The 27,268-nt window shown below is 37.0% G+C and overlaps 2 protein-coding genes across 2 annotated transcripts in view; one reads left to right on the top strand and one right to left on the bottom strand.

Annotated features, from left to right (window-relative positions):
- OPN3 (opsin 3) overlaps positions 1 to 1,245 on the top strand; it is a 34,931-nt gene extending 33,686 nt beyond the window's left edge. The window contains exon 4 of the mRNA XM_012644391.1: positions 617 to 1,245. Coding sequence (XP_012499845.1) covers positions 617 to 880 — 264 coding nt within the window. The 3' untranslated portion in view covers positions 881 to 1,245. The remainder of the gene's footprint in view (positions 1 to 616) is intronic.
- Positions 1,246 to 4,213: 2,968 nt separating this feature from the next.
- The window catches only part of KMO (kynurenine 3-monooxygenase (kynurenine 3-hydroxylase)), a 54,415-nt gene continuing 31,360 nt past the window's right edge, over positions 4,214 to 27,268 (bottom strand). Inside the window, exons 6-15 of the mRNA XM_012644389.1 lie at positions 25,698 to 25,785; positions 24,056 to 24,221; positions 22,262 to 22,333; positions 21,347 to 21,468; positions 19,164 to 19,311; positions 10,899 to 10,956; positions 8,114 to 8,196; positions 6,846 to 6,947; positions 6,696 to 6,755; positions 4,214 to 4,856 (exon numbers count right to left, since the gene is read on the bottom strand). Of these exons, the coding sequence (XP_012499843.1) occupies positions 4,710 to 4,856; positions 6,696 to 6,755; positions 6,846 to 6,947; positions 8,114 to 8,196; positions 10,899 to 10,956; positions 19,164 to 19,311; positions 21,347 to 21,468; positions 22,262 to 22,333; positions 24,056 to 24,221; positions 25,698 to 25,785 (1,046 nt within the window). The 3' untranslated portion in view covers positions 4,214 to 4,709. The remainder of the gene's footprint in view (positions 4,857 to 6,695; positions 6,756 to 6,845; positions 6,948 to 8,113; positions 8,197 to 10,898; positions 10,957 to 19,163; positions 19,312 to 21,346; positions 21,469 to 22,261; positions 22,334 to 24,055; positions 24,222 to 25,697; positions 25,786 to 27,268) is intronic.

The following is a 27,268-nucleotide window of genomic DNA, read 5'->3' as shown; positions in this document are numbered from 1 at the left end:
GAGCAGAGAGGAGCCCCTGGAAGGGGGCTGAGACATATGGTTTCAGTGTTGTGCCCAGGACACAGAGAATAATTATGGGTATTGGTGACATTAGTACTCCTTGCTGTGGCATTTTTTTCCCCAACTGATAATCTTGAAAGAAAAGAAAAAAATTCTTGTCTTAATTAAAGGAACATTAGTGAGTACACCAGGCTGTAAGCTCTGCCAGGAAAGGCGTTGTCTATTTTGGCTGCTTATAATACCTGTAGAGTATAGCAGTGTGGCTGTCACCTAGTAGGTGTTCACTGAGTATTTGTAGACTGAATTGATGTTCAAAATCTCTTAAAGAAATAGATCTAGCTGCCCTCATAGAAAGTGCATGCAAATTGAAGCTATGGAGATTATAAGGTATTGAAATAGTACTATGTGGTCTCGTTAATAAGAATCACGATAAATAAAAGACATAAAACTCCGGGGTGACTACGGTAGATCTGAACATTACCCTATAACCCCACATCCAAATCAGTTAACGAACAAAAAACAAATCAAATTAAACTCAACTAATTTGCGTGAATGTTAATCCAGATTGAGGGCTAAACCTTTACTTAATATTCAACTTTATTTTCTCTCTGCCCAGTTTCGAAGATCCCTCTTGCAGCTCCTATGTTTCCGACTGCTGAGATGCCAGCAGCCTGCTAAAGACCTACCAGCAGCTGAGAGTGAAATGCAGATCAGACCTATTGTGATGTCACAGAAAGACGGGGACAGGCCAAAGAAAAAAGTGACTTTCAACTCTTCTTCCATCATTTTTATCATCACCAGTGATGAATCACTATCAGTTGACAACAGTGACAAAACCAGTGGGTCCAAGGTTGATGTAATCCAAGTTCGTCCTTTATAGGTAATGAAAGATGGGGCCTTGAATCGGATGCCACTTGTAGACTTCTATTATAAGGAGTATTCTGGAATCCCCATTCTATCTATATAATATCAACAGAACATTCATGGCCCAACCAGAAATCTGAATCGCCCGTATGCTCTCTGGCCTCAGGAAGCGATAGAATAAGAATAAATTATTTTAACTCAACGGGTGCTTTACATAATGAAAAACCACTTGTGGCACAAGATGGGCATCTGGCACCATCATCTTCTAACATGCTGGAGATTTTCATTTCAAATATATTTTTTAAATGACTATATTTTCCAAGGCACATAATACATTTTTCTCAAAAATACTTCACTGTAAAAATAACTTTGTCTCATATATATGTGTGAAATAACTAGAAGATATTGAATTTTCTGTTGTGTTGTGCTCTGTTCATTGTCATGTCATATGTCTAGTTTGACCAACTCAAATTTATCAAGGAGATAATTCTACAATGAAAAAGGAGTATCAATCCTCTAACTTTATCAGAAACAAAAGACTTGTATGCATCGTATGACAAAGAAGAGCTTCAGTTAATGTGCTCCTGAGCAAGCTCTAGAAGATACTGCTGAGAAGTGTGATAGCAAAGAGAAAAGAATGATGAATTTTAAGGTAATCATGGTGTATAATGACACAACAGTGGAAAATGTACATGGTGAAGATGGTGTTGATGGCAGAATGGTATCTCCAACTATTTCGTTTCAAACATGAGCATGGCAGTATTATCCTCCTCTTTTCATAATGTCACACAATTTTGCCAAGAGTTCTGGCTTTAGAAAAGGAGTTCCAAGTAAAATAACAAACAAATTTGGAGGGAGATGAAAGTTAAGTGTTACCCTGTTTTGTGCATCAGTCAGTCCACTACATAATTGATGGTCAGTGTTAGTGAAGAGGCCGTTTTTCCATGGGTCATTGCTTGGTCTTGTAAGAGACCAGATTATGCTACCCCAAAATATGCCTCTTTGGCATAAGAATTATTTTGAGCCGAAGACAATTGAGAAGAAGCAGATACAAGAAAATCTCTGCCTATCCCATTTGCCTAAAAGCAGGACTTAAGTTCACAAAGACATCCTCCTCCTCTCTCCACCAGGAAGGACAAGGCTGATCACCAGAGACAACTTTAGATCACTATCAGCCTGGAAAACAGCACCAGAAGAATCTACATAACAAACTCCCATATATTTGCTTCCCAAAATTTACTGCCCCTACAGACTCAAATTCTTTTGCTTTGTCTTGTCACTTGTCTAAAATTTTACTGTTCTTTGTTGAAGATGTATAAGCCGGGGAGTTCTAAGCCAGCTCTTTGAGATTCACTCATTCCCTGGTATCTCCCATGTGTATATAAAATATACATGCTAATAAACTTCTGTTTGTTTTCCTCTTGTTAATCTGTCTTTTGTTATAAGGGCCCCAGCCAATGAACCTAAGATGGGTAGAAGGAAAAAAATTTTTTTCCTCACCTACAAACTAAACATAGATTATTAGAACTCAAGGATTTTTTTTTTGACAATACAGAAGAGAAACAAAGAATCATTTTATTTTATTGCCTAATTTTTATTTCTTAGATGACTCCTAGTGTTGCATCTTCATAATCATGTCTGAAGGACTTCTGACTCCATCATCCTATTGAAGAGGGAAGAACCAAAGAAAACATTTTCACTAAATGTACTTTTAAAAATCAAGTTTATTGCTGGTTCTGCTGCAGTATGTAGTTGAAGAATAAGTTACTAGATTGCTTCTGAGGGTCTGAAATGGAATAATATAATGGCTTTGTATTTCTATAAGAGTTATCTCCCGTGGTCTCCTTTCTACTCTCTTTTATACGTAGACATTTAACTTACAAATAAAACCTTTTACTATCCTTTACTTAGTATGGCATTAGCACCATTTTTCTTATCTTTAGAAAGTAATACTGGCATTTGAAGACTGGAAAATAAAATGGATTCATTTCGTAACTCTCGGAAACTCCCCTGAATTATTCATTTACACTTCTGGTTTTACCAAGTATTGAATCTAAGCCCTGTGGCTAACCACAAGTTCGATTCAGGTAATGAAAAGTGCAGTTAATGTGTTAAACAAGTTGTGATTTTTAGTCCCAGGTGTTAAGACAATCCTATTATGTCTTCTAAAGAAAAAAAACATGATTTGTACCTTCACTGGGGCCTCTGGGGCCTTTTTGAGGAGTGAAAGAGATCTTAGTCACTGCCCTTTTACAACTAGAATGACCTACCCTGAGCGTGCATAACGTGGTGGGGAAGCTGCGTGTTGCAACTTTAAGAAAGTGGTGTTTTTCCCCAATAATTGCAATGAACTTGTCAGAATCCCAGGTTTTGGCACCAAAGATGCCAGGGTGGGAGTCTGCCCTTGGTTGTTGTTGTGCTTTTGGCCGAAGAATGACCAGACATGGCAAAGTGTCAAGTCCAGACTATTATCTCGGTCCTCTGACTCCTTTCTTGGAAAATCACCACCAAGTCCAATACAACAGAGTAAACTCAGGCAGAGAACAGTTTCACAAGAGCAGCTCTTTACTGTAGAGTAAAACAGGTCTGTCTCCACTGGTGGAGAGAGACAGACCAACTCACTCAGTCACTGTCCACTCACTTCCTCACTTCTTGGATTGTTTCCTTTTATTATCCCAGTCTAGGGGAGGGCTCTTGGAAAGTGTAGGATATTATCACATGATCAACAAGTGTCCTCAAAATTCCATCTGCGCATACAAGCTCCCTCTAAGAAAGCCTAGTTGGGGCAGTGAAACGCAGGGCAGATTCAAGCTAATGGTATATTAATTACCCTTAGGTTACTCTAGGTCACTTTCTAAATCCTGTCATGCATGGGCTGGGGAAGTCCCAGACTGATAAAGCATTCCTTCCTTCCCCATGGGGTAGCAGTTGCTTGAGATAGAATTAAGGGTGGAGCAGCACCAAAATGGAGTGCCCACTCTTATCCTTCTTCCCAGAAGGAGCAATTGCTTGAAACAGCACCAAAACAGGGAACCCTTGTCCCGAGAAGAGCCAGAGATCCTAAATATCTAACAAACACACAGATTTTACACTGAATTTAATTATAAGCTGACAACAATCTTCCTTAATTAAACATGGTGATGGAAACATGTTTTTGATCCTTAATTTTGGCCACAGAGAAATCAGGCATTTGCTATCTCAGAACCATTATATCACCTGCTCATGAGACTGGGAATTTATTTTAGTACCTCCATGGAGTTTGCAGGGAAACGTGTGTTAGGGTGGGAGCTCACAGCTCGGGCTGAGAAAGAATTCTAGGCACAAACATTAAAATAGTTTTAAAGAAAGAAAGTTTATTTTACTTCCGAAAGGTGGGAAGGGAACAGCAGAAGAGAAAGAAAGAAATGCTGGCCCCGAGGTTAAGGGGCTCGGGGAGTTTTATGGGGAAAAGAAGTTTATTGCTGTAGACTGATTGGCAGGAGACAGCTGTGAGATGTTAGGGTGTTCGTTTTTTTTTTCCTTTTTTTTTTTCCTCCTTGAAGCTGTCTTATCAGTCTCCTCTGGAATGTGGTCTGGCCAGTCTGGTCTGGCGAGGATTTACATTCCTTTTCTGTCTGTTCACCTCTTTTCAGAGTCCAGAGTCAGAGTCCAGGGAACCTCACAGGCTCAGCTCTTTCCAAATGCTGGAAGAACAGTCTCCGCAGGTGGTTAATCTTAAAGACAGTGAGCTGAGACCCATGTGGTTAATTTTAAAGACAGCGAGTTAAGGTTCCTGTTGTTAATCAAACACAGGACAGCAATCGTTCTCTTCCCTTTTTCTGTTAGTTTATTAACAAGGCCACCTTTCAATGTCCTGTATTTTGGAAGTAAGTGATCCAGTTCCATGGCCTTCTCAAGTAGTCCAGAAGTCTTGGTGACATGTAGTGCCTAAGTAGGTAGGTAGTACCCATGACTATTAGTGATCCAAAGAGAAAGAGTCCTTTCTTTATCACCTGTAAAGACAGCAAGAACTCTCATTTCATTTGTCCAGAGATAAAATCTTGAAATAGACTTCATCTTTTTTTTTTTTTTTTTGAGACAGAGCCTGGCTCTGTTGCCCCGGCTAGAGCGCCATGGCATCAGCCTACCTCACAGCAACCTTAAACTCCTGAGTTCAAGCGATCCTCCTGCCTCAGCCTCCTAAGTAGCTGGGACTACAGGCATATGCCACCATGCCTGGCTAATTTTTTCTCTATATATGTATTTTTAGTTGTCCAGATAATTTCTTTCTATTTTTAGTAGAGACGGGGTCTTGCTCTCGCTCAGACTGGTCTCGAGCCCCTGACCTTGAGCAATCCACCTGCCTTGGCCTCCCAGAGTGCTAGGATTACAGGTGGGAGCCACCGTGCCCAGCTAGACTTCATCTTAAAGGACAAAAGAGTATACAATTTCCTTTTTGTTCTTTAACATGGAAACAGCAATCTAATTGCATGACCACCAGACAAAGAATTGATATGGTCAAGGTAAAGTCAAGAATTGCAAGCTTCCCTCCTCCCTTTCTCCCAGGAAACTCATGATTCCAGGTGTTCTGTATGAGGAATTCTTAGCAGTCAACCTTTGTGCAGCCATAACCCCACGCTCACCGCCCCCGCCCCCCACAGTTTAGAAAAAGAGCTGTGAACTCTGTCTTAGCAGAGCAGCGAGCTGAGGACACAAACAATTCAGTCACTTCTCAGACAAAGTCTCCAAGAAGAGTGGTGAGCCTGGTGGCTCTTGTGACTGAGAAGACAAACTCCCCCAAAGACTTTCGAACAACACGCCTTTGCCACCAGCAGTAAAATGACAGCCCGAGGCTCATTCTAATCCTGGTCATGTGCACTCCTGGTCATCCTCACCATACTTGCTGTCCTGCATTCTAACTGCCTGTCTCTTTGACCCTTTTAGACTTTTAGCTCCTTTTAGCTCCAGGGATGCTATTTTATCCATCTTTACATGGATAAATCTTGATTCCTTCCAATCCATTCTTCACACAGCAAAGTAATCTTTCTAAAATCCAGACCTGAGTCTATGAGCCTCCTTGGTCTCCCCGTTTCTCCCAAGATAGTGTTCCAGATGTTTAAGGCTCTACTTACCGGTCCAGCTTCCCCTCTGGCCATTCTTACACACGTGCACTGCCTTCCAGCTCTACTGCAGTCCTGGCCTTTCCTACTTGGGCACGTTACTCATGTTCTTCCAGCCTCCCCTGTCCAGTCCACTGCCGTTCTCCCCAGAGCAGGTCATCCCTCTCCACTGTCTCCCCCACTAGCCTCTGAGCTGTGTGAAGGATAGGGACAGTGTTTTGCTCATCACCACCGCCACTCAATGTCTACGCACTAAACAAAAACTATTTGTTGTAAAATTCCCAAAGAGATCAGGAATTTGAATTCCATTTAATGGTCTTCCTGGGTCAACTGCCCAAAATAAACGTATCGTAGCATTACGTTGGAATTAGTGTTTTATATGTGATTCAATTTTTTCCAATATTACAAATTCAATCCATAAAACTATTGCAGGAAGTGAAAGTCAAAAATAGGTCACATTGCTAAGGTGAGGTAAAAAGTTGAGAAATACTGGCATCAATTTCTTTCTCGAATTTCTTCCTTTCAAAAGCTCTCTATCTGCCTCTTCTTTGTAATGTTGTTCAGGAAGCTCTCTGCCCTTTGTGTCTCAGGACATTTTTATGTCTGGAAGGGAAACATGGTGTCTGTCTTATCATTTCTGTATTTGCCTGATATAAACATAACCATAACACAACACTGTGACATTTCAACACACCAGATTTTTTTTTAAAACAAAGTGTAATCTGTTCCAACCTTTTTTTGCCAACGCCAGTGTAGCACTGCCTCGTGGTACCTTATCCTGGAAAAGACGACCTGTAGGGAAGTTTAAAATGTGTTTTTGTGTATTCTTTAATGGCTAAACAGAGGATTATAATGAGACACAGTCTTAAGTCCAGACCTTACCATGGTATACAGAGGGATAAAGGTAGACGGCATCAGAGCATGAAGAAATCTCTCCACGCTTTTTTGAAAAATGAACCACCTTGAGTTGACATGTGCTCGCATCTGCAATCATATGAGAGTCTTAAATAATACTTTTGAACAAAGTATAGATCTTTCCTTATCACAACTTACCATTACTCATCATTCTTACTCATCACAATTCCAGACATAAAGTAGTCAAATTTTTTATTTTTATAATACTCATTCCTCATCTCTTTTAGTAAATGTCTGTAATATAGGACATTATCTTGAAAATATACAACAATTACACAAAACCTGTAGGGAAATTTATTTTCCTCAATGGAATATAACAATTCCATTTGAGCAGAGGGTTTTTTCAACCTGATATGTGGGTGATTTGCGAGCTCAAAGATTTGACTAATTTTCTGTTGCTTCCTGGTTAGTTTGAAATACTGTTTATGGCAACAAGAGATTGTTTAAAGCTGTGTTTGCCTTGACCTACTCCTTATTCAGGACAAACATTGTGTTGCAGCTGTCCTGTTTTTAAAGACTCAGGCAGGATACATCAATAAAGCCTTCCAGGGTCTTACAGAGTTTCCTTCACCACGTATGATACAATTCTCCTCAAGTTGAAGTCACTTTCTTTCTTTCTGTCTTCAGGAGAGATGGAAAACAGCTAGGTACTCTCTTCTTTACATTTATCTTATAAATTCTTTCATTTGATTACTTTAAGACTATAATCACAAACACTGTGAGTTTTTCATAGAACTGGCTCAAAATAGAAGTAATGTGTTTTTCTTCAAAGTACTAATCTTTCTGACCATGAATTTCTTTGGTATGATAAGTCTCCAAAGGATATTCAATGCTACTTTAAATATGCACGTTATAATGTTAAGAGTGAAAAGGTCATTTAACATTTCTTAGATTTTCTCAATATGCTAACATATCTGAAAGTTATATTTTCATTAAAATAGCATATTACTAGCTCTATTAAATGTCTAAGATTTAAGCATGTGAATTATCAGAGGGCTTGTCATCTCTATTACCTCCCAAATGTCCCTGAAGTGTAGGGAGAAATGATGTGTGTGTGTCATTGTCCCTGGCCACATAGTCACCATCCACCCACACCTAAGCAATGCTCCGTGTGTGCTCTTGTCTGTCCCTACTTTTGTAGGGGAGATGAGGGCTGGAGCAAAGACCAAGAAAACAATGTTTGTTAGACTATCAGTGAACCATCTCATGGAATCAAGCCAAACCTTCTCGCTCACCTCTATGTAGTTGTACATGGACAGGTCTGAAATCGCATGATCATCTGGAGTCCTAAATCTTGAGAACGCAGGAAGACACAAACCTAGAAACCAAGTTAAAGAATACATCTTTCCAAAACAATCTGTAAAAATGTGCTGGGCTCTACACAGGTCAAATTCAATGGTATATTCACTATCAATGTCCTCTCTATTCTTTTAAAACTATGAATAACCATTCTAGAAGACGAACAATCTGTGACTACTGAACAATACACATAGAGAATTTCTTGTTGTGATTAAATAAAAGCTGTAATAAAGTTAATATATATGATACTTGTTGATTAGTAAAATCATTATTTTTGTTATTTCACAAATGGAAAACAGTTCATATAAATATGTAAATATTTATATGACACCCCTCCTCCAGTTCTTAGAATTTGCTACTCTTTCTTGTGTTCCTTTGGTACCCTGTGCATACTTGTTTCATTGTGCTTGAGACACTTTATTAGCTTAAACATCAGCTCCCGCATTACCCTGTGAACTCCTAGAAGGCAGCTCCTGGATTTCATGTTTGAAATCTTAACCTGGTGTACAGTAAATATTGAATAAATATTTGACAATGAATGACTAACTGGTATTATTTCTACACAGCCTAACAACTCTAGTTATTAGAGATTATCATTTTTAACATAAGAAAACCTGAATTCAAGTCCCAGCTTTACCAACTCCTGGCTACATGATTTTGGGCAAGTTACTTAACCATCTCTTAGCTTTAATTCCTCAGTTGTAAAATGGGAACCAGAACAGTACCTGTATCCCATGCTTTTTGTGAGGACCAAATAAGATAATGCATTTAAAAAACAGCAAGATACCTAATGTAGTTTGGATATTTGTCCCCTCCAAATCTCATGCTGAAACTTTTTTTACTTTTTTTTTTTTAGGGACAGGGTCTCACTCTGTTGCCCAGGCTTGAGCACAGTGGTGTCGTCATAGCTCACTGTAACTCCTGGCCTCAAGCAATCCTCCAGCTTTAGTGTCCTGATTAGCTTGGACTACATGCATGAGCCACCAAGCCTGGCTAAATATTTTAATATTTTTATAGAGAGGGAGTCTTACAATGTCGCCCAAGTTGGTCTCAAACCCCTGGCCTCAAGCAATCCTCCCGCCTCGGCCTCCCCAACTGCTAGGATTACAGGCATGAGCCACCATGCCTGGCTTCATGTTGAAATTTGATCCCCAGTGTGGGAGGTAGGGCCTAATGGGAGGTGTTTGGGTCATGAGGGCCGATCCCTCATGAATGGCTTGGTGCTCTCCCCACAGCAATGAGTAAGTTCACACTCTATTAGTTCTCATGAGATCTGATTGTTAAAAAGAGTGTGACACCTCCCTCTCTCTCTCCTGCTCCCTCCCTCACCATGTGACATGGCTGTTCCCCTTCCCCTTCCACCATGAGTGGAAGCAGCGTGAAGCCCTCACCGGAAGCAGATGCCGGTACCATGCTTCTTGTACAGTCTGCGTAACCATGAGCCAAATAAACCTCTCTCCTTTATAAATTGTCCAGCCTCAAGTATTCCTTTAGAGAAATATAAAACAGACTAAGACAATACCCAACACATATGAAATGCTGAGTGATGTGGGTTACAATTATTTTTCAGAATTACTGTTTTATCTTTATTCTCTAGTTCCCCAAACCACAGTATGCTCAGATACATGAGCCCTCCATCTACCTCCACTGTGGAAACCAATCACACGAGGGTTAAGAAGGCAGGAAACAAAATGCTTCTGGATCCCAAGTGTCTGAGTGAGATGACTGGGAAAGGAAGGAAAAATAACACAGAAGAAATTTGCCCCCAAAACCTATAATCTCTTCAGACCCAAGCACCAGTGTCCAGTGACTTCCTATGACACCATAATAAACATTTACTATGAATTTATTTTATGCCAGACATTTTTTTTCTTTTTAAAGCTTTATAGACATCATTTTATTTAATCTTTACAACTCTTTGAAGTTGGTATTATTTATATACATGAAAAATAACTGAGGCTTTAGGAAGCTTAAGTGACTTGCTCAAGATCACACAGCTAACTAATTGGTGAGTCAGGACTCGAATCTGGTGTAAGTTTTAGGCCAGTTCTCTAGTCTATCCTTTACCGAAACGGGTTTAAATTCAGAAGTAGCCATTGAGAACATGTTATGCTGGGAGGCAGCAAAAGGTTATTCAGTTGTTAGGCTATCGTTTGCACTTTGTCATATGTATAAAAATTATATATACACACACATACATATAAAATTTATATATATAATTGTACACACTTAATTTAACTTAATTCCAGAATTACATAAAAACTTAAAACTTCAATACTTGTAAAATAGTATATTGGCTGCATCAATTTTAATGGAAAAGCAAATGGACGTTTCAGGTGTGAACTGTGGTGGGCAAAAAGCAAGAAAGCACTGGAGCTTCTGGGAGTGTTTCTGAGGACGTGCTGTATGAGATGCAGGCAGAGGGTGGTACCTAGGTTGAAAAGGGAAAGAAATCATATCATAGCCAAGCTTTGGTACTCTGAACTTTTATCTTTTTGTGGATCAGGACATAGACCTTCCTGTACAGACTTAAAAGAAACTAGGTTTCCCTCCTTGGGTGTTCATTGTCTGAAATGGGCAACGAAAGTGACAAAGGCTGTAACGGAAGAGTGTATGATCTTGAACAGGGAATGTAAATCATGTATTTGTGATCACTGAGGGTCAGAAATCAGTACACAGTCAGCAGAGGCAGTCCATGTCCAATTGAGAAATTTTACTTACTAAGGTTATTATTGAATTTATCCATTAACTCATCAAATACTAAGCAGTCTTCAAAGCCCTGAAATAAGAAAAAAAAAATGAGAAAAAACTTCATACCAATTTTGAACAGACCTTCTATTGGCGAGTATAATTCATAGGCTGTATATCTTCAACTAGTACAAAGTAGTTGAATTATTACCTGGTATTGAATTATGATTATAAAAGACCACCAGCTGCATGCTTGATGGTGTTGTCTTTTTCCAACTCATGTATCTATCTCCCCCTCTCCTTCCTTCTCTCTCTCTCTCTCTCTCTCTCCTTTAGAATCCTTATTCTAAATAAGGATTTAGAATTTGACCAAGATTTTAAATTATTGTAATTTTGATGGATTCCACTGCTTCTTTGAGAAGGACAAATAATTACATTGCTCTACCATGAGTTTTAGAATTATATTTAAACTATTCAGGTTTTTGAGGTTCACATTTACAGCAATTTAATGATAGGATAAAATTACTCTCATATTAATTTAGCTCCTATAATTTAAGATTAAAGCAAATGTCAAATATTAGTAAGTCTACAAAATTAGTAATGTACTATGCTAAATGCAGAGTGAAATAAGAAAATTGAAAACCAGGTTTTCTGTTTTCTAGGAATTCAAACTGTAGCTTTAGAAACAATATAAAGATATTTTTAAAATTTTCACATCAATTATAGAGATTGCATCTGAAACAAGTAAATTTACTTGTCAAATAAATTATATAGACTCAATACTATATGCATTTAGAAATGAAAGATACAATATGGGTCTGAGATTATAGTTTAAAATTCTTTATTTATATTAATTTGTTTACTTTCCACAAATTTCTGAGGTAGGCATCATTAAAATTCCAATTTTACAGATAAAGAAAATAAGGCAAGTTGAGTGAGAACATATTTGTAGTAATTTATGGAGCCAGGATTTGAAACCGGGTATTCTAATGCCAGATTACAGGCATTTATGCATTGTACTATGATTAACGTGTTCTCATGTTTTTATCAGACAAAATATTTACCGCTACTTTGTGGAAAATATAAAAGATTAGATTCATAAGCTATTTTTACTTGGAATATATCCCAATCACCAAAACAATATATGACTAATGATTATAAAGCTATTAGAGCACACACACATATATACACACATTTAGTTTAGGATTTCTTGAAACTAATGTACAACTTTTAAAGACTATTTATTTTCTGAAATTTTTTTTCTAGCCAGAATAGTAAAATTTCCATAAAGGCTATATTAGTCAACATTTAATAAGTATCATAGTTTTATTTAATCTTGTCAACTAAGTTTCCCTTTCCTTTGGAAAGAAAAATTGGAAAAGAAACAGATAACTTGAGATTCTTTTCTTCCTTCGAGGCTAACATTCTATACTTATGCATAATCTCTAGAAAAAATTTATGTTAAAAATTAAGTCCCGAATTTCTGATAGCCAAGTCTCCAAATTTTGAGCTATTGATACATTTTTCTAACTGAACAGAATACCATATAGTTGATCTGCATGCATATTCTCAGGTTATACAACTGCAGATTCAATCAAGCTCACATTGAAAATATTCCAAAAATAAACCAATAAAAATAATGCAACAATAAAACAATACAAATAAATAACAATACAGTATAATAAAAAATACATAGCATTTATATTATATTAGGTATTATAAATAATCTAGAGATAATTTAAAGTATGTGGGACTTCCTTCTCCAACTCCAGGCAGTGCAGCTCAGGGAGGAACTTCTTTCATTTGGGGAAAGGAGAGGGAAGGGTACAGAGGACTTTGTCTTGCAACTTGGGTATTGGCTCAGCCACAGTAAAATAAAGTATGAAGCAGATTCCGGAAGCTTCTGATTCTATGCTTTGCTTCTGAATGACATTTCTAGACCCACACTGGGCCAGAAAAGAATCTGCTACCCTAAAGGGAAGGACTTAGTCCCAGCAGGATTCATCACCTTTTGACTTAAGAGCTCTAGAGCCTTGAAAAAATATCAGCAGTAGCCAGGTAATAGTTGCCAAGGTCCTTGGGCAAGACCCAGTACTATGGTGGATTCAGGTGTGGCTCAGCACAGTGCTATCTGTGGTGGCCATGAAGGTGCCCACATTACCCCTGCCCCAACTCCAGATAGCCCAGCATGAAGAGAAACTTCTGACTGGGGGACAGAGAGAGAAGGGAGCAAGAGACTTTGTCTGGTAGTGCAAGGAATTCTCTCTTATCTTATCCAAATCCACTGAAGCAGTGCCTCTAGGAGTACACAAGAGTTTCAGTATTCCTGGGCTAAGGGCACCCCTAGTGCTGATCCACCTGCAGTGACCACAGGCTTAGATCACAGCATTCAATACCCTTTGAATATATGAAAAGCCTTCTCAAGAAGAACAGGTACAAACAAACCTAGACTATGAAAACTGGAAAAAATATCTAACTTTTGAATGCTCAGACAGTGATGAACATCCACAAGCCTCAAGAATGTCCACGAAAATATGACCAAAAGAACTAAATAAAGCATGGGTTACCAATCCTGGAGTGATGGAGATATGTGACCTTTCAGACAGAGAATTCAAAATTGCTGTCTTGCGGAAGCTTAATGAACTTCAAGATAACACAGAAAAGGAATTCAGAATTCTATCAGAGAAGTTTAACAAAGAGATCGAAATTTAAAAAACCAAGCAGAAATTCTAGAGCAAAAAGTTCAATTGACAAATTGAAAATGCATCAGAGTCTTTCAACAAATCAAGGAGAAGAAATAATTAGTGAGCTTGAAGACAGGCTATATGAAAACACACAGTCAGAGTAGAAGAAAGAAAAAGAATAAAATAGAATGAAGTATGTCTATAAGATCTGGAAAATAGCTCCAAAAGGGCAAACATAAGAGTTATTGGCCTTAAAGAAGAAGTAGAGAGAGAGAGATTGGGGTAGAAAATTTATTCAAAGAAATTATAATAGAGAACTTTCCAAACCTAGAGAAAAATATGAGTAATCTGGTTCAAGATGGTCATAGAACACCAAGCACATTCAACCCAGATAAGATTATCTCAAGGAATATATTAATCAAGCTCTCAAAGGTCAAGGAAAAAGAAAGGGTCCTAAAATCAGCAAGAGAAAAGAAGCAAATAACATACAAAGGAGATCTGATGTATCTGGCAGCAGACTTCTCAGCAGAAACCTTACAGGCCAGGAGAAAGTGGGATGGCATATTCAAAGTGCTAAAGGAAAAATAAAACTTTCAACATAAAATATATATCCAACAAAATTATTCTTCATACATGAAGGAGAAATAATGACTTTTCCAAAACAACAACAAGAAAACCTGTTGTTTTCAACACCAGGTTGTTCATGTTGTTTCATTAATACCAGACCTGTCTCAAAAGAAATGCTATGTGAAGTTCTTCGATCCTCAAAGAAAAGGAGGCTAATCAACAAGAACTCATATGAAGGTATAAAACTCACTGATAATAGTAAGTACAAAACAAATACAAAATACTCTAATACTGCAATTGTGGTGTGTAAATCACTCATATCTTTAGTAGAAAGACTAAAAGACAACCTGTTAAAATAATAATTACAACAACTTTTTAAGAGCTCGGCAGTATAAAAGGATATAAATAGAGATAACAAAATGTCAAAAAGTGGGAGAGGATGGAATTAAAGTGTAGAGTTTTTAGCTTTCTCTTTGCTTATTTGTTTATTTTCTTGTCTTTGTAATTAGAGTTATGTTGTCATCAGTTTAAAATAATTGGTAATAAGATGTTATTTGCAAGCTTCATGGTAACCACAAAACAGAAACCTATAACAAATACACTAAAAATAAAAAGCAAGACATTAAACATATTACCAGAGAAAATCACTTTTACAAAAAGGAAGACAGGAAGGAAGGATGGAAGGAAGGAAGGAAGGACTAACAAAACAACCAGAAAAGAAATAACAAATTGGCAGTGGTAAGTCTGCATAGACAAAAATAAAGGGATGGAAAATGATACTCCATCCAAATGGAAACCAAAAAAGAGCAAGAATGCTATACTTATAATAGATAAAATAGATTTCAAGACAAAAACTGTAAAAAGAAGGTCATTTATACAAAGATAAAGAGGTCAATTCAGCAAGAGGATATAACAATTATAAATATCTAACCAAATATTAGAACATCCACATATATAAAGAAAATATCAGAGCTAAAGAGAGTAATAGACCCCAATATGATAATAACTGGGGACATCAACACCCCACTTACAGCGTTGGACAGATCATCCAGACAGAAAATCAACAAAGAAACATTGGACTTAATCTGCACTATAGACCAAATGGACGTAATTGACATTTAGTGAGCATTTCATCCAACAGATACAGAATACAAAATTCTTCTCCTTCACCCATAAAATATTCTCAAGGATAGACCATATGTTAGGCTTTAAAACAAGTGTTAAAAAATTTAAAAAGCTAAAAGCATATTGAGTATCTTTTCTGATCACAATGGAATTAAAGTAGAAATCAATTACAAGAGTAACTTTGGAACTATACAAGCACACAGAAATTAAACAATATGCTCCTCAATGAACACCGAGTCAATGAAGAAATTAAGAAGGAAATCTTAAAAATTCTTGAAAAAAATAAAAAGGAAAACAGAACATACCAAAACCTATGGGATACAGAGAAAGCGGTACTAAGTCAGAAATTTATAGTAATAAAATCTTACATCACAAAAGTAGGAAAACTTCAAATAAACAACCTAACTATGCATCTTAAAGAAATAGAAAAGCAAGAGCAAGCCAAATCCAAACTTAGTAGAAGAAAAGAAATAATTAAGATCAGAGCAGAAATAAATGAAATTGAGACTAAAAAACTTCAAAAGATCAATAAAACAAAAAGTTGGTTTTTTGAAAAAATAAAATTGACAAACATTTAGCAGACTAAGAAAAAAAGAAAGAAGACCTAAATACATTAAATCAAAGATGAAAAAGGAAACATTACAACTGATACCACAGAAATTCAAAGGATCATTAGAGACTATTATGAGCAACTGTATGCTAATAAATTGCAAAACCTAGAAGAAATAGATAAATTCCTAGGCAGATACAATATACCAAGATTGAATCATGAAGAAATCCAAAACCTCAATAGACCAGTAACAAGTAACAAGATAGAAGCAGCAATAAAAAGCCTCCCATCCTAGAAAAGCTCAGGACCTGATGGCTTCACTGCTGAATTTTACTGAACATTTAAAGAAGAACTAATGCCAATACTATTCAAATGATTCCAAAAAACCAAGGAGGAGGGAATACTTCCAAACTCATTCTATGAGGCCAGTATCACAGAATGATACTGAAACCAAAGACACAACAAAAACAGAAAACTACAGGCTAATATCTTTTATGAATATAGATACAAAAATCCTCAATAAAATATTAGCAAATCAAATTCAACAACACATTAAAAAGAGCATTCATCATGATTCAGTGGAAATCATCTCAGGGATGCAAGGATGGTTTGACGAATGCAAATCAATAAATGTAAAACTTCATATCAACAGAATAAATGACAAAAAATGATCATTTTAATTGATGCCAAAAAATTTTTTTAAAATTCAACATCCCTTTGTGATAAAGACTCCCAAAAAACTGCATCTAGAAAGAACATACTCAAAACAGACCCACAGCTGATATCATACTGAATGGGGAAAAGCTTCTGGAACAAGAAAAGTATTCCCACTTTCACCACTTTTATTCAACATAGTCCTGGAAGTCCTAGCCAAAGCAATTAAACATGAGAAAATAATAAAAGGCATCTGAATTGGAAAGGAAGCAGTCAAATTATCTGCGTTTGCAGATGATATAATCTGATATCTAAAAAAACCTAAAGACACCACCAAAAACCGATTAGGACTGATTAACGAATTTAATAAAGTTGCAGGATACAAAATCAACATACGAAAATCAGTAGTATTTCTATCTGCCAACAGCAAACAATCTGAAAAAAAAAACCAAGAAAATAATAACATTTACAATAGCTACAAATAAAATACCTAGTAACAAACTTTACCAAAAAAGTGAAAGATCTTTAGAGTGAAAACAATAAATCTGTGGTGAAAGAAATTGAAGAGGACACTAATAAATTGGAAGATATCATATTTTCATGGGTTGGAAGAATCAATATTGTTAAAATGTCCCTACTATTCAAAGCAATCTACATATTCAATGAAATTTCTATCAAAACTCCAAGGAAATTCTTCACAAAAGTAGAAAAAATAATCCTAAAATTGATATTGAACCACAAATGACCCAGAATATCCAAAGCCATCCTGAGCAAAACAAACGAAACTAGAAGAAACACATTACCTAACTTCAAATTGCACTACAAAGCTATAGTAAACAAAACAGCATGGTATTGGCATAAAAATAGACACATAGACCAATGAACAGAATAGAGAACCCAGAGGTAAATTCACACATCTACAATGAACTCATTTCCCCAAAAACATACATTGGGGAAAGGACAGTTTTTTCAATAAAGAGTGCTGAGAAAACTGAATATTCATATTCGTAAAACTAGACCCCTCTCTCTCACCATATACAAAAAGCAACTCAAAATGGATTAAAGACGTAAATCTAAGATCTGAAACTGTGAAACTATTCATAGAAAACATTGGGAAGACACGCCAAGACATTGGTCTTGGCAAAGATTTTTTGAGTAAGACCTCAAAAGTGCAGGCAACCAAAGCAAAAATGGACAAATAGGATTACATCAAGCTAAAAAGTATATATGTAAAAAAAAAAAAAAAAAAACAGTTAACAAAGTGAAGAGACAACCCAAAGAATATGAAAAAATATGTGCAAACTACCCATCTGACGATGGATTAAGAATCAGAATATAAAGAGCTCAAACAACTCAATAGGAAGAAAACAAATAATCTGATTAGGAAACAGGCAAAAGATCTGATTAGACATTTCTCAAAAGAAGACATACAAATGGCCAACAGATATATGAAAAAATGTTCAACATCACTACTCATCAGAGAAATACAAATCAAATCTACCATGAAATATCATCTCACCTTAGTTAAAATGGCTTTTATCCAAAAGACAGGCAACAATGGATGCTGGCAAGTACATGGAGAAAGGGGAACCCTCACATACTGTGAATGGGAATGGACATTAGTACAGCCACTATGGAAAGCAGTATGGAGGCTCCTAAAAAATAAAAGTAGAACTACCATGTGATCCAACAATCCCACTGCTGGGTATATACTCAAAAGAAAGGAAATCAGTATGTCAAAGAGATAACCGCACTCCCATGTTTATTACAGCACTATATGCCTGGAATCAACCTAAATGACCATCAATGGATGAATGGATAAAGAAAATGTGACACATACACGCAATGGAATATTATTTAGCCATACAAAAGAATAAAATCCTGTTATTTGGAACAACAAGAATGGAACTGGAAGACATTATGTTAACTGAAATAAGCCAGGCACAGAAAGACAAATATCGCATGTTCTCACTCATATGTGGGAGCTTAAAAAAAAAAAAAAATTGAACTCATGGAGTTAGATTGTAGAATGATGGTTACCAGAGGCTAAAAAGGGTAGTGGGGAGAGGGGATAAAGTGGGGATGGTTAATGGGTACAATAATATAGTTAGAATAAGATCTAGTATCTGGTAGCACAATAACAATAATTTAATGTATATTTTAAAATAACTAAAAGAGTAGAATTGGAATGTTCCTAATAAAAAGAAATGATAAATGCTTAAGGGGATGGATACTTCAATTACTCTGTTTGACCATTACATATTGTATTCCTGTATCAAAACATCACATGTACCCCATAAATATATGCAACTATTATTTACCCATGTAATTAAAAATATTTTTTTTAAAAAAAGAAAACTGTATATGTCGGGATGTCAAATAGATTATGTGTGAATACTATGTTATTTTATATCAGAAACTTGAGCATCCACAGATTTTGGTATCCACAGGTGTCCTGGAACCAATTCCCCAGAAATACCAAGAAATAACTATAATATACTTTTTGCTTTTTTCTACTATGGATTACTGGATCAAGTAATCCAGATCCTGAGTGGGTTGGTGATCAGTCTAGTTAAACAACTGGTATGATTGTTGAATTGATTGTGTTCTCGGGGATTATGTGGGGATATTCTTAGACGTGTTTTTTTATTTAAGACTTATGAGTTGAGACTGACACAGAGATATTTCAGGGACTTACCTAGGAAAAAAAGAACTCACCGCATTCATTCCTTGCCCAAAAAATGGCACCATGGCGTGAGCTGCATCTCCCATCAGCACACAGTGTGATTTATAGTGAAATGAAGAGCACTTTACAGATATCATGGGCTGGGCAGGCAACAGAAAGAAGTCTTGCATCAGCTCTCTCCTTCAGAGGGAGATAATCAAAATGTAAAGACATTAAATTAGGTATTAAATATTGCTAAACTCTTTTAGATTTACTGAATTTGTTACCAGTGAATTTGTTGAAAAATACACAAGAATGCCAGGAAATAAAAAGGAAAGGGAAAAAATAAAGTTTCTTCCAGTCTTAAAATTCCATTGTTCTTACCTTTTTGGTCTGCACCAATGTTAATCACATCCAAAAAGAACAAGTTTGGCTGCATTTGAATAATTTGAATATTTCTGTGTCATACATTGTGAAAACTTCATTATCATGCATACGGACCATGAAATTTTCAAATACATGGGTATATTTGAAGCTTCGGTAGAAAAAAAATCAAACAAATGCTGTTGTGTATTTGATTAAACAACAATAAAGTTAAACCAAAATTAAAATTAATATGAACCTTTATGTATTTGAAAATGTACAAAAGCAATCAAACCAGTATTTGGGGGATTAGAATATGTTGGTCATAGGGTACAAAATTTCAGTTAGGATGAATAAGTTCAAGAGTTCTATTGTAACACATAATTCTTATAGTGAAAAAGGAAAAATACCTAATATTTGTAAAGCATCTATAGAGTTTTGTGGAAGCTGTAAGTAGAGAAACAGTACATAGAATCTTAAATCTGGCTAGAGAGGCACAAAATAGCCATGGAACCAGTTTTAAACATATATAAGGGCTAATTTTGGCACATAGACGAAGATTTCTCTTCACGATTGGGGAAAAAGTGATCAACATGGACTGAATTAGTCTGTAGAAAAAAATGTGAAGTAGCAATTTTTTACAAGACCTGCTCTGAGTCAGTGGGCTATCCCTTTTACATAATTAGCTCATTTAATTTTCACAACTGCCCTAAGGTAAGTATTCTGATACCCATTTTAAACGTGAGACTCAAGGCAGTAAGGGTCAAAATCAGTATTAAAATCTCAGTCTGCTATAGACTAAATGTTTATGTCCACCTAAAATTCATATGTTGAACTCCTAAACCCCAACATGATGGTATTGGGAGGTGGGACTTTTGGGTGGCGATTAGGTCTTGAGAGTGGAACCTCTCAAATGGGATCAGTGCTCTTATAAAAGGGACCCCAGAAAGATCCCATGTCTCTTCCACCTTGTGAGGACACAGTGAAAAGACTATCACCTATGAACCAAGAAGTGGGTGGGACCTCACCAGACACCGAATCTGCTGATGACTTGATCTTGGACTTCACAACCTCCAGAACTGTGAGCAATAAATTGCTGTCATTTACAAGCCACCCAGTCTAGGATAGTTTTGTTACAGTGGCCTGAACTGAGTAAGGCCTATTTCTACTCTTTCTGCAACACTGTGCTGCCTCCATGAAGACACCATTGGCGGTAGGAAGTGAGCTGGATTCCAAGAGGGAGGAGAGGCATTGAATGAGAACACATGACAAAGTCCCGTGGAGGGTGATGTGGACATGGGCCAGAGGAGCAGCAGGTCATAAACCAGACAACTGGCTGTCAACTGTGGGAAGCTTAATACGTGCCAGGCCCTGTGCTGAGTGATTTACAGGCATGATCTCATTTAGTTCTCGACCCTTTGAGGTAGGTATTATCATCAACCATTTACCATGCAGGGCCTGAAACATAGGAAAGCTTGTGTGGCTAGTACGTGGTGGATCTGAGACTTGAGGCCGCCAGATACATCTGCTGTGCTAAATATTTGTGTACCTACCAGTAGGAAAAAGCACAGCTTGTCTCTGCAGCATGCCAAGCCCCGACAGGCCTTAGGAGGCTGCACAAGATACACAAAAGCTTAGGGACATTGGTGGCTCATCTTTTCCATAAACTGGCCATAGCATGGGTTTTTTCAGAATCCTGCTCACAGCGCAACATCCACTTAGACTTTGGCTCTAATGTAGGTTTCTGTCCAGGTCACTGCATTGATCCATCAGGTTTAACCAAAACAGCAATAAGATGTATAACTTTTTTTTTTAATTTGGAATAACTCAAATCAGTGGAGCTAAAGGCACAATTGTACAATGTGAAACTTACTCTCCAATGAGAGGGATGGCATCTGGAAAGTATTTCTGGAAGAAATCCAGCACGTCACTACTGGTTAGAAGTTTTTCAAACTCTTCGAAGGGCATGAACAAAGTACACGTGAATGATTTGTTCTGTGAGAAGAGGAACCGCGTGAGAGGGACTGGGGCAAATGGGCCTGAACAAAGTGCACATAAACAATTTGTTCTGTGAGGAGAGGAACAGCGTGAGAGGGAATGGGGGCTGGGTGATCTGACGCTGCAAGTGGATCCCTAAATCGCAGGGCTTCTTGCTGTGACCAACTCTTGGAAAGAATGTCCAAGCAGACAGGCCAGGCAGAGAAAAACTCTGCCTCCCAGAGAAAACTTTCCCTCCCAGAGAAAAACTCTGCCAAGTTCCAGGGGTGCTCTCTGGCCTCCTTGGTTATTAGGAGAATTTCTACACTGTAAACTGTCTATTTTCACCAGGCAAACACCATAGGCCCTGACCCCAGGACAGATAGCAGCTAACCAGAGAAATAGGTAGAAAAAAGCCCCTAGAGTTTAATGAAAGTAAAACCATGCTCTTTTTTGACAATATATATTCCAGTGTCCTACAGAACTTAAAGGCTGGAAGAGCACCCTCATATTTAATCTAAATCTTTTTGGTTTCTTTGGAGCACCAGTTCCTCCTGCACTATCTTGGTGGAGATGACAGGCACATAAACTCCCGTCATTCATTGGTGTTAGTTAACTCTCCTTGCCAAAGTAGATACTAATGATTAGAAGCCCTTCGGGTTTTTCCTCAGTAACCCCAAAGTTTAAAACATATGATCACTACATAGATTAAATGATGAAAAGATCAATTAGCTATACACGTGCTAAGTACAAAAGCAGCAAAAAGATTAATTATAGAAGCAAAATTAATTGATAAGAGAGTTTATACTACCGTATTAGGAAGTGCAATCATCATAAAGGCATTTCTAGGCCAAATATGCAGATAGTTAGGTTCCATGGCAAACTGCAAGAAAAAAAGGATGTATGTTTGATTAGTGCTTAATATAGCACATCTATAAAACTGACTCTGTTTTATAATTGTTTCCATAGTAATTTAAACCAGTAACATATGCATGGTGACACGTACATCTATTGCTACATAAAGTAGTAGTTGCCTTGAAAAACGCTTTGTGTTCTGTTCTTATAAACTCAAGCTTAGGTGGGTTTTTGATAGCAGGTATTAATATAATACAAGATTTGAGAACATAGTATAATATACTCTCACTTCTCTCTCTCTCTCTCTCCATATATATATATATATATACACACACACACACACACACACACATACATACACACGTATACACACACATATATACATAAAAATATATATATGTATATATAAAAATATAAATGTGGATAGGTATACATGTAATAGTCTTTTACTTTAGTTTTTGCCTTATTTTGTACTTACCTATACTGGACAGAAAAGTCTTAAATTTAAATTTCATGAGCCAAAATCAAAATTTTACAAGTAATTTCACAAAAAATTTTGAAAAAAATTCTACAATGATAAGACATTCTTATCATTTGTTTTCTAAAACATAAATAGTACAGAGGAGTCTTGTCTTCTTAGTGACTCCCCTTCAATGCCTACAATAACAGTCTGAGTAAGTATTGATTGCTTGGGTAGATCAATGGACCCAAAGACCCAATTGACCCAAACTCTTGAAAGTTCCCAAGGGTATTAATTATATGCACAAAAATGTACAATCAATATTCCAAGTATTTCAAATTTGTATTACTTTCTACAAATATTTAGAGAGCACCTTCCACGTGTATCTGACATAGTAAGAAGAACACTGAAGGAACAGCATCATCTTCTACCTAACATTTTCACACTGTATTACAGCTATTTGTGTCTCAGGAGAAGCGATCATGCTTTCCTTGCTTTTTCAGCCTCAAAGAAAGACCAACACACAGACAGAACTAGGTAAGTGCATATCTCCTTGACCTCAGAGGTCCTCTTGTGCAGTTGAATAGGCAAGATGGATACATATGAGAAGCCAAATAACTTATTTTTAACAGCAACATAAGTGGCAGAAAGACAATGAGTGGTTTGGTGTCAAATTAGAAGCATAGGAAATAAAAGCTTGGCAGGTAAAGACTTGTGGGTCTGGAGTGGTTCAAACAAAGGATTCATAAGGAAGAGGAAAGTGTAGATGAGGTAAGATGCAAAGGACAGTGGCTTCTGGTTGGGTGAACTTGCTGAGCAAAATGGAAGAAGCATAGATGAGCTGGTGTTTTAGGTGGGTAGTGAGAAAACCACTGGATGAGGCAATATTCTTATGTTTCTCTCTTGCTATGTTTTGAAGGGAAGAGAAATGACAGATCAAACCAATTTTGTTCATCATTTACTGGAATATTAAAGGTTAAAAATACTGGTTAAAAACAATGTGGATAACATTATTATATAATGCAAAATTCCCTGTGTGTTTCCCGTAGGGTGGTTGTGACCCCTCTCCTTTCTTTTTCACTCAAAAAGCATAGCAAAAAAGTAAGGGAGTGAGAATAATATTGTGAAAGAGATGCCTGTGCATCCAGTGTATTATTAATTACAAGGTGGTCGTGACAGACCTCAAGAGTGATCAAGATGTGCTGCTGAGAACCACTGCACTGGGACGTGCGTCTACCCTTGCGCGGGAGGAGGGCTGTGGAAAGAAGACGGAAGAGGGGAGGGACTTACATCTCCATGCTTGGGTGGAATGGTTAACTCCATGTACCCATGAGGAATGTACTCCTGACTGTAATCAAAGCGCGGTTTCTTCACAAGGTAAGTCCTGACAGTCGAATAGGCTCCATCACATCCTACAATGAGGTCACAAGTGACGTCTTTGGGAACTTTGTCAGATCTGAAAAATAGAATGAACCATCCTAAACAAAAAAGTCTAGTGGTGAAAATAATAATAATGTACCTCTACCTGGCTGTGAAAAGTGGTGGCTCAACGAGTAATTTAGAAAAACTCACTTTTACATATCAGACTTAGCGTCAATAGATATAAAATTAAGATAAAAACACGTTTCCCAGTCATGAGTTTGCTTATGAGAATTGCACACAATTTAGTACTGATTACTAAAGATGTGTTAGGCCACAGAAGCGTGATAAAGAGTTGAATTCTGCATGAAGGAAGGGAATCTTGAAAAGGGGGCAACGTATGAATGAATGAACAATGTATTCATACATTCCAAGTGTATGAATGAATTTGTGTGAACAACCACAGAGATTTCACCAGCATTTTCTAGGAGCAAAACACTTGGCTTGAGAAGAAGGCATCAGAAGATAAGCTTAAGAAAAGGATACAATGTGGGGAGGGGAAGGCAGGAATAGAAGAGGAGAATTTTGAATTTTAATACAAAAGAGCTAAATATATTATTCTGGCGAAAGGGAGAAAATGAATTTTTCCATTAGGAGGATGATGTATGAAGAGTGGTAATTTAAAAAACTTTACTTGGCAGTTTGAAGTGGAGGTAGAATGCAGAGGGGAGGGGAAAACAGGGATGAGGTGATAACAACAGCCTACCTATGCAGGGACGAGAGCCCCAAGCCCTGTCCTGCCGCGGGAAGAAGGAAGACAGACTCTGAAGCCAGAAGGGAGTAAGAAAGACTGGGGAGTGTTTATAGATTTAATGAGAGAGAATAGGAAAAAAGAACACACCACAAACTATTCTAATTACCTGGGCAATAGTACTAGGGAAGACAGGCGTGGGACATGTTTTGGGAGAAACAGATGATGAAGGTTTTCATTGTGTTTGACATAAGGGCGATATGTTCCTGCAAAGATATTTGATGGGAAATTAACATTAATTGATTAAGACTTCGATCGGGATTGAGAATGAAGAAAGAATCCTGGACCAGAGATGTTTATTTTAGAGATGTGAATTTACAGGTGGTTGTTGAACCCATGACCATGAATCCATGACATCTCAAGAGTGGGATATGAGACTTGGAACTTCGGGGGAAATATTATAGAATCAGCTGAGGAGAGGTGGAGAAATAGCACCTGGAAAGAGAACAGGAGAAGCGGGGTCGGGGAGGGTCACTTATTTCAAGGGAGGAGAGAGTCCAAGGCAGAGTACAGCCACCAGTTTCAAACACAGTACTGCAGAAAGGTGAGTGAGCACGAGAATTTAAAGAGTCACTGGTGTCGGTATTCAGAAGACATGTAGGGCCTATTTTCCACACAAAATTCCTTGAATCTAAAAACCATGTGAATTACCCTTTCAGTAACCATTTGATTCTTTCAAAAGAGCCACAAAGAACAAACTTTACAGACACAATGCTCCACCAAGTCTTTACCCCTAAAGTCAAAAACCTGACCCGGGATTACCCAAGCACTGTGATCATTCCTTCCTCAGGGTTACATTTTAACAGCTTGTGGCCAAAGTGCACCTTCACATTGGGGCATTTCTCAACAGCTGGGAAAACAAAGAAAGAAGGCAAACAGAAATGAAATTTCAATTTTTATTTTACTTAATCAAATTGAAATATTAATCACTTTCTGGTAACGGTATGATAGAGATGTTTACACTTAACTATGCAAAAATAAATTAGTTTCGATGGTAATTTGAAAGCCATTTGGCTAATGTTCCAGTATAATTTGTTAGTAAAACAGATGAAGAAAAATCAGCTATCCTCGTCTCAAAAAAAACAACAACTAATTCCACTGTATTAATACAAAGTCTCGCATCACTACAATTGTTAGCACCCCGGGAAAGAAGCAAGCGTCACGTATTTCAAAAATTGTCGCTAATTTAAGGATTTATTTGTGACTGGAAATATTTAGCCAAACTCCTTTTTCATGTTTTTCATGTCTCTGTATCTCTTTATTAGCAAGTCTTCTGGACTTCTGATCGAATTTGTCACAAATATAGATTATTGATACTAAGTCTCTTTGAAATCAAACACTGGAATAGTTTGGGGGAAAAGTGAGTAAGAAGGTTTGAAACTTCTCAATAAATAGAACCAAATTATTTTAGTGATTTTCTATTTTGCCTGATAACCATCTATGGAATCGAGTGAATTTTATTTTCTGAATTATTAATCATGTTGTTATAGTAGCAAAATCTGATTTTGTCTCTGTTGGTGCTTATGAATAGATCTATAACTACAGCCTATTTATGATTCTTAAAGGTACAAGTCAGGATCCAGGTGCTAGAGCTGGAATAGACCTCAGAGATGATGTAGTTTGAAACCCTCCTCTTAAAAGGGAGGGTAACCAAGGTCCTGGCAGTAGAGGATGTGAGATGACTGAGATCACACAAAGTAAAAAATTAAAAACTAAATTCAGCAAATGCTATACATTAACTCTGTACAACTTTTTGTATGTCAAAAACATAAATAAAAAAGAATGTTGACTTTGAAAAAAAAATTAAGGAAAGTAAGCCGGGGGTTCTAACTCCTAACTCAATAACTAACTCTGTACTTATCTCCCCTCTTCATGTCTGGTTTCGTCTTATTTTGTTTTGTTCTGTTTGAGTTTGATTTGGGGTTTGAAGATTTTAACTTTCTTGAATATAAGATTGAAAATTTTAGAATATTGAAATCTGAGAGTCATTAAGCCAAAGAAATTTATCAATGTGTAAGAAATATTTTGGCAAATAACTTCTGGAAAAATCAGAGTTTTGGCTGATATGCTAAGGTTATCTTTTAGAAACACAAAAGGTGTTTGTGAAATAAACTATTTTTAGAAATTATTTTTATTTTTTACATAAATATATAGTATGACATCCCAAAGAATTTTTCACAGAATATTAGTCTTGGTGTATACTCCCTTAAAAAACTGTTCCATGGTCAAGGACAGTAGAGAAATGCCAAATACCCTGTTTTGGGCTGTGCTGTCCTGGTATCCAGCCACATGTAGCTGTTCAGTGCTTGGAATGTGGCCAGTCTGAACTGAGA

This window comes from Propithecus coquereli, unplaced genomic scaffold (genome assembly GCF_000956105.1).
Source record: "Propithecus coquereli isolate 6110/MARCELLA unplaced genomic scaffold, Pcoq_1.0 Scaffold210, whole genome shotgun sequence".
Classification (NCBI taxonomy): domain Eukaryota; kingdom Metazoa; phylum Chordata; class Mammalia; order Primates; family Indriidae; genus Propithecus; species Propithecus coquereli.
The sequence above is the reverse complement of the archived record's forward strand: the minus strand, read 5'-3'. Positions and strand labels throughout refer to the sequence as shown.